At 38.6% G+C, this 9,902-nt stretch overlaps 2 protein-coding genes and 1 pseudogene across 2 annotated transcripts; all 3 read right to left on the bottom strand.

Moving 5' to 3' along the window:
• Positions 1-998: 998 nt before the first annotated feature.
• On the bottom strand, positions 999-2,427 carry LOC125580666 (annotated as a pseudogene).
• A 1,967-nt stretch (positions 2,428-4,394) lies between these two features.
• On the bottom strand, positions 4,395-6,546 carry LOC106375692 (berberine bridge enzyme-like 18). Its single transcript, XM_013815669.3, has one exon. The coding sequence runs from the start codon at positions 6,147-6,149 to the stop codon at positions 4,488-4,490; it is 1,662 nt and encodes a 553-aa protein (XP_013671123.2). The 5' UTR covers positions 6,150-6,546; the 3' UTR covers positions 4,395-4,487.
• A 1,130-nt stretch (positions 6,547-7,676) lies between these two features.
• Positions 7,677-9,402, bottom strand: LOC106438570 (berberine bridge enzyme-like 17). The gene has a single exon (XM_048745556.1). The coding sequence runs from the start codon at positions 9,301-9,303 to the stop codon at positions 7,717-7,719; it is 1,587 nt and encodes a 528-aa protein (XP_048601513.1). The 5' UTR covers positions 9,304-9,402; the 3' UTR covers positions 7,677-7,716.
• Between the last annotated feature and the right edge of the window lie 500 nt (positions 9,403-9,902).

Here is a 9,902-nt window from a genome sequence, read left to right as displayed (position 1 = left end):
TTAAGTGAACCAAAGAGCAAAAAAAATGAAAGAACTCAGGATGGTGGTGATATCATCTGAATGTTGTCAGATGGATACGAAGGACCCAACCTTTGCTCCACCATATCTACACAGCTCAAAGGGAATGCACCAGCCTGGAATCGAACCCGGCTCTGTACCGTGGCAGGGTACTATTCTACCACTAGACCACTGGTGCTTCGTTGCTAATCGTTCTCTGTAGTACATCAAATTACTCAAACTTGTTTCAGTCGTCGTCCCTGGCCAAACCAGAATCTGAAACTGAAAACAAGAGGTGGCAAAGAGAATGGAGTAGCGTATATATACATAGTCTGAAAATCAAATGTGTTCAGGTGTATATAGCCACAACTTTGGAATACAGTTGTAACACTCTCTCAAGATCAATGTAATCCAAAATTGGCTCATCAATCCTTATCCAAATATTTCAAGATTGATAGTCAAAGAGTCATAGTCTCGAATGAGCGTATCAGGAACAACATCCAATATCGGAAGTTGGAAGATCTTTAAGTAATACTCCCTCCGTTCCTTAAAGATAGATGTTTTAGAAAAATAAATTGTTTCACAAAGATGTATTTTTATGTTTCCTATACAAAAATTGCAAATTTCAATAAAATTAATTGAATTTATTGAAAAACTATTGGTTAAAATGCATTAAAATTTGATAATTTCTAAAAACAATGTATGATTAATATGTTTTCTTAATACGTGTGAAAACACCAAAACATCTTTAAAGAACGGAGGAAGTATAAAATAGAGATGTGTCAATCTACTTATCAGAAAGTCATTTAACTTAATAAATACAAACTCAATATTTTAGACATAACCATAGATTCATTTTAAATGTACATCATTGCTTCTCACATTATGATGTGATTAGGCGCTATTTAAAACAGAGAATAGACTAAAACAGACCAATTCACAAACACTTGAAATACATAGCTATCTCTCTGACTCATCAGTTATTGAACACAACAAGCTGCTGATTATTAATTAGTTATATTATATAAAGACCGGACAAGTAACTTATGCCTGATACAAAGATGCAAACTTTTAGTAGTTAAATAAAAAGACCCAACAGAAGACAAACGAGAAGCTGAAACATTATTAGCTTAAGAGAAAACGGGTAAAACGGTTATGATTCAAGGATAGGAGGAACTAAACACACACTTGTTTATGTCTAAACCATACTTCTATTCTACTTTACACCATACTTCTCCAAATGATAGGAGGAACTAAACACACACTTGTTTATGTCTTAGTTGTTGTTGTTGGTCATGTGATCAGTGCCTGGATTTCCTCTGCTTCGACTAGTGCTGGCATTATAATTCATGTTCACGCTGTTGTTGAAGCTCTGGTTTCGCTTGTTTGGAACCTCATGACTCACGAGATAACTGTTATAACTACTAAAAGGTCCAACAAATGATTGGTTCATCAAAGAATTACCAACCAAATCACTGAATCCAGCACCGTAATAACCTTGGTGAAACGATCCATCAAAGCGAGCCATTGGTGGAATACTTCGAACTGGAGGCACCATAACACCATGAGTTTCAGTCAAAGAACTGAAATTGTTCCCAACAGCAACAGAAGAAGCAGAACCACCAAAAGTTCCAAGAAACTCGTTGGTTTCTTGAGCATGTGAAAAAGGTTGATGATTATTAACCTGTTCGATAACCACCTAAGAAACAGATGGCTGATCTACCCTTGTACGCTTCATTTTGAGGGCTCTTCCACCAATTGGTATAGTCCTGTTCGTTTGGTTGCCGCAGGTTTCGGCGTCAGCGGCAGCGGCAACGGCAACGTCAGCGGCGGCGGCAGCGTCAATGAGGACAGTTGTTGTTCGTTTCGCAGACGCTGACGCTGCCGCTGACGCTGCCGCTGACGCTGCCGCTGACGCTGCCGCTGACGCTGCCGCTGACGCTGCCGCTGTCGCTGCCGCTGTCGCTGCCGCTGATGCTGCCGCTGACGCTGCCGCATACTATATCGCGACCGCAGATTTTATCGGCGTCAGCCGCAGGACGCGGCGTTCGGACGCGGCGTCAGACGCAGTTTCCTGCGTCAACGAAACGAACAAGAGTTGACGCAGAATGTTGACGCTGCCGCTGCCGCCGGTACCTGCGGCAACCAAACAAACAGCCCTTATGTCCCTTAAAGCTCCACCATGAGTCCAGAATCGGCGACGTGGTTGAGACACGCTATAGTTGTTGTAGAAACATAACTTGGTGTTGTCTGAGCTACACCTTGGGCACACTCGTGGTGGAGGCTTCTCTTCATTCACTTGATGGTCTCCCTTAACGATAACATCTGAGTTTTCCATTTCTCTCAAGAGCTCTTCTTAGTTTTGGTTTTGTTGTTGTTGTTATGCTCTTTGGTGTTGTGGAGGGGTTCTTATATAGATTCTCGGGGCGTGGAAACTGAAGAAGTGATACATTTTGTTTTTTTTTTTTTTTTTTTTTTTTGTTCAAAACCAGAAGACCGTGATACATTTTGTTTTTAAAAGACCGAGATTATGAGCAAAACGTGTCAGAGGTTGTGTACTAATAAAATCTGAAGATCTCTTCACACAATAAACCTTGGGCTAATATTAGTCAAAAACCAAGGCTCTCTTACTCTTAACTCTTGGATGTATATGAAAACTAGAGAGTTAAGATATGATTAAATTAGTTGTCATATAAACATAAAAAGATCTAGGAGCACTGAGAGTATAATGCCAGTTAAAAGCAAAACAATCATAACTTGTAGGTGTTTATTATAAAAGAGAGTATCTGCGAGCGTCTAAACTCACGCGCAGTCTCATTAGCGAAAAAATTGTTTTTCTTAGAAAATCTTCGCAAGATTTGTTATTTTTAAATAGATAAGAAGTTGAAATTATCTGGTTGAAAAAAAAAATACATAATGTGAAGAAAAAATAGTTAAACATTAATATGAAATCACTATTTTTCGAAATCGACAAAACACTTAAATAATTTACTTTATTAGGGATTTATTATTGATTTATTAAGATATAAGACATTGATTTAGTTGTGGTTTACTAGGAAAAAATGCAATGTGTGTGCGTATGTGTTCATACATGTTTTACTGGCGCATCATAAGATCTTTTGATATATAAGATATGCTTAGGAGTTTTTCATGTATAAAGATACATCTTTGTGAGAATAGACTGCAATGTCAAATACCAAGAGGCAAGAAGGCAAAAGAGTCAGAAAACAAGATATTTTTACATATCATATAAGTAATATATACAAGAAACTTACACAAAATAAATATATAGGGTAATTTGTCTTGAGAAAGGATAAACTTATGTATGCATGTGAGAAACTAATCAATAGCAGAAAATCTATGTATATAATTGACCATTTCGAGATGGATACAATTGGCGAGAGTTGAAACGTCTAAGTAATGACTTATTAATGTCGAAAATGAAAGGGTTCGTATTTGTGTGGCCTACATGAAAAAACGTTGTAGTCGGAGTATATGCGTTCACGAGTTCATTCCACAATAACGTGTTTTTCTTTATTTTTTTTGTCAAAGAATAAAACGTGTTTTTCTTCTTTGCATGATTGCTTCTTTTTGGCCGAAATGTAACACTTTTTCAAAGAAGTTTTAGGTTAATAATAATCATTTTTAACTTGGATATGCGCTTCACAAAACATAAAAATAACTTATCCGGTGTTCTGATAGAAGTCTAGTGTGCTAAAACAACTTTCCAACCGGTTAACGCTAAAAGAACAATCCAATCCTTTAGAAACTTTGCTATTGAATAAGTATATACAGAAAAATTACTAACCAAATTTTTGAGTTAGATGGAAAACTTTCTTCTTTAAGCAGGGGTAGTCACAGATACAACCCAACGAAGCATTTCATCTAGTCCTCAATTTTTTAAAACTATTATATGATATATATTTTTTTGCTATAGTTATTTTAAGGAACATTTTAACCGTGGAAGTTATAGGTCTTTGATCTGTAATCACTTTCCAGTTCGGAGTCGCTCTTTAGAAATTCTGATTTTTATATTTTGATTCTATACTATTTATATGTTTTTTGGTCTAAATATTATTTATATGTTATCAACCTTATCATACGTAAGTGGTAGATAAAAGTTATTTTGCATAGTACTGATATAGGTTCGCAGATATACATGGCTTCTTAGCTTCATCACTGGAGATAGTGGATTGGTTTGGTGCAGAAGATTTGTGTGTTTGAAGGTGGATATTTTCTTACTTCTAGAAACCATGAACTATTTATCTTCAGTGAGCTGTTCCGCTATCAACTTTCTAACCTAGCCCTGCTTGTTTGCTACTCTTCAATAAAACTAAGCGGTGATTAATTTATTTCTCTCAATATGAGTTATGGATTCAACTCTGCAAGTAAAAGAATAAGATCCAACCACAGATTATTACTAAAATAAATTAAATACATTTCAAACTAAGAACTTATAGTACATACTAACACAAACACTCACAAGCCCTTCACTTCATCACTCTATTTTCCGACACAAAATCTCGAACTCTCATCACACTCGACTCTTTCAGATAACTTCCAAAGGAACTGAAAGGAGGAATGCTCTGTTCATCACAGAAGAAATCAAAAGGATCAACACTCGTCTTAACTCTAACCAATCTCTCGAAATTATTCTTAAAATACTTCACTCCCCAACTCTTCCCTTCCTCGTACTTACTCCTCTTACCCCCAACATAAATCCCCAAATCAAGATCCCTTAGATTTATATAAGCTCCCCTCGGAGACCTCGCCACAAACTCACTCATCTCATCGTAAACTCTCTCCACCCATCTCATATACTTCTCTTTCTCCTCTCCTCCTCCTCTCCAGTAATTCAAGTACTGGATCTCGTACATGTTCCCTTCACGGTGAGGAAACGGCGTCTCGTACTCTCCAATCTCACTCATTTTACCACCGAACGGTGTGAAGATGAGCTGCGCATGCTCTGCTTCCGGCTCTTGCAACCTTCTCCACATCTTTGAAATCACATTCTCCGGTATTGGCTCTTGAACGAAGTCTGACTTAGCCTTGAAAGCCAAAGACGCACGTGTGCGTTTTCCAAGATTATCGATCGGTACGTCACCTAACTCAGCGAACCAAACCACAGACTCTATCCAGCTCATCTCTTTACAATCTTTTTCCTCCAAACCGAGTTCAGGAAACTCCCGGTTTACTAACTCCAGCAAACTCTTAACCGAACCGAGATACAAACCCGGGAAAGAAGCTCGAACCATGTTCTTGTACCTCTGCAGCATAACTCTCACGAACAAGTCATCAGAGACTCTATCGGAGACAAACTGCCAACGGTGGATAATCTTTAAAGCGCTCTGTTCTTCAAACTCCGTGACGTTAAAGACCGTTACCGTCGACGGAACATCGACTAAACCAATCTTCCACGAGAGCACGACGCAGAAGCTCGACCCACCGCCTCCACGAATGGCCCAGAAGAATTCTTCGCCCATCTCTCGCCTCTCAAGAACCCTCCCTCGCGCGTCGACCACACGCGCGTCTATCACGTGATCTGCAGCTAAGCCGTGCTTTCTCAGGAGGGTTCCGTACCCTCCGCCGCTGAAGTGTCCTCCGACGCCGACGGTGGGGCAAACTCCGGCGGGGAACGCTAGAGTTCGATTCTTTTTACCGAGCTCGTAGTATAGTTCACCGATCGTGGCTCCGGTTTGGACCCAAACCGACCGGTTATCGACGTCGACTGTGATGGACCGGAGGTTGGTTAAGTCGAGGATTACGAAGGGCTTGTGGGTGGCGTAAGATAGGCCTTCGTAGTCGTGTCCTCCGCCTCGGGTTCTGATGTGGATACCGAACCGGCGTGCGCATTTAACCGCTGATTGAACATGTGAAGGCTGAACCGGAGTTAGGATTAAAACCGGTTTAGGTGTACCGGGTGAGGAGAATCTCGGGTTTTGTATAGTTAAAGATAGGACGGAGGAGAAGGAAGAGTCGTTGGGTGTGTGTATGACTTTTGAGACGATGTTGGAGTCGTTTAACCGGAGAGATAGACATTGGAGAAAACCGGTGTGGTTGGATTGGTTAGCTGAAACCGAATGAGGAAGTGATAGAAGTAAGAAGATTGTAGTGAAGAGTAGTATAGTGCTAAAGAAGGTTTGGAGTTTCATTGTTTATTTTTCTGCAACAATGGATGAGTTTTGAGTAGAATGACTAAAAAGTGTGACGTAGGTTTTAGTAGGCAGAATAGCCGAATATTTACTATTTCAAAAGTGTTGAAGGAAAAGTGAAACTGAAAATAAAAAAAAACTTGGTAGTGAGATGTATGAAAAATGTGGATAGATAAGAATCACACGTATTGATCCAATAAAATATAGGTGGATGTGATGATTGAATGGCGTTTGTCATGCACACTCGTAAGAAGCTGAATCATTGAACGGGACTGTTTTGGATTGATGTGAAAATATTGGTTTGTTTTGTAGTGAGGCTATTGAGGTAAATTGTCAAGCTCATCTGGTTAGTAGTTAGGTATGTGATGTAAAAAAATAAAATAAAAAAATTTATATCGACTATGCGTAAACACAGGGCCGGCTCTGAGATTTAGAGGGGTTGTAGGCGGTTTTTAAAAAATTCCAGCTAAAAATGTTTTTTGGTAAATTTGGGAACCTAAAAAAAATTTTGGACGTTTTTTTATGTAATTTTTTTCAAAATTTTTGGGGGTCTAAGGCCAATGTTTTGTTAGGTTTTGTCCAGGACCGGCCCTGCGTAAACATAACCGGCCCTGCGTAAACATAACCAGCATAGGCCAATGGAAAGAGAGTTTACGTTTAAAACAAATACAAAAAATGCATAAACTACGTACGTTTTAAACAAGTTAAAAAAAGTCAATATGGTTTTGACTCAAGTTTAGCGGTTTTCATTTGTTGTGTCAGTTTTGATTTGTGGCGATTATGTGGGACGTCAGCTATAATTGTAAATTTGTAATGTCACCATGCATTTACTATCTTATTGAATACTTAAAGCAATTATTTTTCTAACATTTTTTCACACGAGAACGAGATTTATCCGAACATATGGTGTGAAAGTATATTTCTTTTCTTATATTCTTAATATTAGTGTAGTGCCAAGACGACATTTGATAAACAGAAATAAAATATGAGTGATGTTCGTGAGGACCATATTAATGAACCTTAGCTATAGTCGTTTCTAGTTTCTAGCTTTCTAATATTTTTATGAAGGAATCGTAATTGGATTTGGATATAGACGGGAACTAGGGTGGGTTCGTTATTAATGACTACTGATTGCAATTGGTGTTTGTGCAGTAATAACAACGTGAAAATCATTACACGCGGCTGATGCTGGGGTCACAAAATATAGTGATGTTGATGGCTGACCAAACATATTAGTATGGGCCTAAAACGAAACTAAAGTCTAAAACCAAGCGTCATCAATTATTCACTAATCACCATGATAAACCAAAAGAATGTAACTTTGACTTAATCTTGTGCACTTAGGATTGCGGTTATGACTTTTGTAATTACTAATGCGAGTTAATCTTTTCTTATATAGCCAGTTAGACAAAATATAACGAATGTAGTAGTTAATTTGAGCTGCCACTCGTGAATCTGCTTTCCTGTAAATCTCTTATCCCAATTTGCGAGGATCATGCTATATTGCTATATGTTTATGACATGAGCTTTAATGCATGCTTAACAAATTATTTGGTTAATAATAATATTACATTGCATGAAGAGGAGGAATACTCTGCTCATGCCTAAAGAAATTATCAGGATCATACTTAGCTTTAACATTCATCAATCTGTTCAAGTTCCCCACGAAATATTTGGATCCATATATCTTAACTTCTGCAACATTTGTCACACCACTAGGATTGCTTCCAACATCAATGTCTCTATAATTCAAAAACGCCTCTCTCGGGTTGCTTGACACGTACGTCTCAGCCACACCATAGAGTTCTTTCATCAAAGCTAGGTTAGCTTTTGTGGCGTTTGCGTCTATCCATAACGCAAAGTACTGAATCTTGAACAAGTTTCCTTTCCTGTGAGGAAACGCGGTTGCATTCGCCGCAATCTTGTCCATCACTCCGCCGTAAGGGTTCCATTGCATAAACACATGGTTGTTGAACTTCAACATTGTTTTCCACATCTTCTCAATACCTTCTTTAGGGATCGGTTTCTTGACGTAATCTGATTTGCTTTTGAAGAACGCTCCTGGCGGAGTAGATGGCCTTTTCAGTAGAACACTTGTCGATGTCCCGACGGGGTAGTCCGCCCAAAACGTCGTCGTATTAAGCCAGCTCATTTCGTAGCAATCTTCACGTTTTAGCCCTAGTTCAGGTAAGTTCTTGTTTATAATCCCCATGAGCTTCTTTGATGAGCCTAAGAACTGAGCGATGAACTTAACCGCAATGGTTTTATTCGCTCCTTTTGTGATTTGAGGCATTGCTCTCAAGAAAAGCTCTCTAGGCAACTTGCTAGAGACAAGCTGCCATTTGTACAGAACATCGGTAGCTCCTTGTCCTAACGTTTTGTTAACGTTAAAAACTGTTATAGTCTCTGGGACCGCAACTAGGTTGATGGTCCACGAGAGGATAACGCCGAAGCTGGCGCCACCTCCGCCGCGAATCGCCCAAAATAAATCTTCCCCCATGGAGGCACGGTTCAAGATCTTGCCGTTGACATCAACTAACTGAGCATCGACGACATGATCAACAGAGATTCCGTATTTTCTCATCAGGTTTCCGTACCCTCCGCCGCTGATGTGCCCCCCTGCTCCTAGAGTGGGGCAAACGCCAGCCGGAAACGCTAACGTTTTACTCGCTTCAGAGATTTTTGTGTAGAGCTCTCCCAGGGTTGCACCAGCTTGAACCCAAGATTTCTTGCCGGACACGTCAATGGTAATAGACCTTAGATTGTTCATATCGAGAACGGCAAACGGCAGGGAAGAGGTGTATGAAAGGCCTTCATAGTCGTGACCGCCGCTTCGGATACGGATCTGGACTCGGTTGGACTTAGCGCAGACCACGGTTGCTTGAACATGGGATTCATGTTTTGCGGCAACGATGGCTATTAGGTTTGTGTCGTTAGGGTTCGAGTACCTTTTGTTTTTCGTGTAGGACACGTAAGACGAGGCGAAGGTTGAGTTTTCGGTAGTAAAGATGGCTTCTGTGATCGGATTCTCTGGATCGCTCCGATCACGAAGGCATTGGAGGAAGTTTCTTCCTATATTTGGTTTCTGTACTACTACTGCCTGTGATGAAACTGAAACAAGCAGAGCAAGAAACATAACAAAAACTACTTTCATCTTTAGCTCAATTGATGAACTCGAAGTCTAAATAATTTGTTTTATGTATTTATTGGCATTGCGATTTATATATAAAAAAAAACTCTGCAGAGAAAATTAATTCGAGAGTCTATTTTTGGTCAAATGGGTTTTACTTTTAATTGTAAAGCTAAGAAATCTGGAAACTGAATTAATGAATGAATTAAATACAAGAGATTAGTGAAAACGTAAAGTGAGGTGAAACTTCATTAGTATATTCAAGAAACATACCTTTTGTTTGATGAAAATCTGTTATGATTTAATTTTAGTGATTAAAATTTTAAGATTCGCAAATCTACAATATTTATCTTCTCTTTCTCTTTTTGAACTTTCTAATTGATTGTTACCAAAAAAACTTTCTAATTGATACTATTTACTCCATTTGTGCATATTAGTAGATTTTTTTTTTTGTTTTTACATATATTAAGAAAAATGTTAACTTTGATCATAAATGTATATTTTGTGATTATTAATTTTCACTAATGTTAAATCAATAATACAGTAAATTCAGTTAACTGTGTGCTCTTTTATCTCTTTTTTTGTTAATCTCTCATTGAATCCCCTATATATTAATTGAGAAG

Source organism: Brassica napus, chromosome C1 (genome assembly GCF_020379485.1).
Source record: "Brassica napus cultivar Da-Ae chromosome C1, Da-Ae, whole genome shotgun sequence".
NCBI classification, from domain to species: Eukaryota; Viridiplantae; Streptophyta; class Magnoliopsida; order Brassicales; family Brassicaceae; genus Brassica; species Brassica napus.
This window is presented reverse-complemented; position numbering and strand designations above follow the sequence as displayed.

What these genes read in the sequence shown, in the direction of transcription:
- LOC106438570 (XM_048745556.1), bottom strand. Translation starts at nt 9,303, where the DNA reads ATGAAAGTAGTTTTTGTTATGTTTCTTGCTCTGCTTGTTTCAGTTTCA.
- LOC106375692 (XM_013815669.3), bottom strand. Translation starts at nt 6,149, where the DNA reads ATGAAACTCCAAACCTTCTTTAGCACTATACTACTCTTCACTACAATC.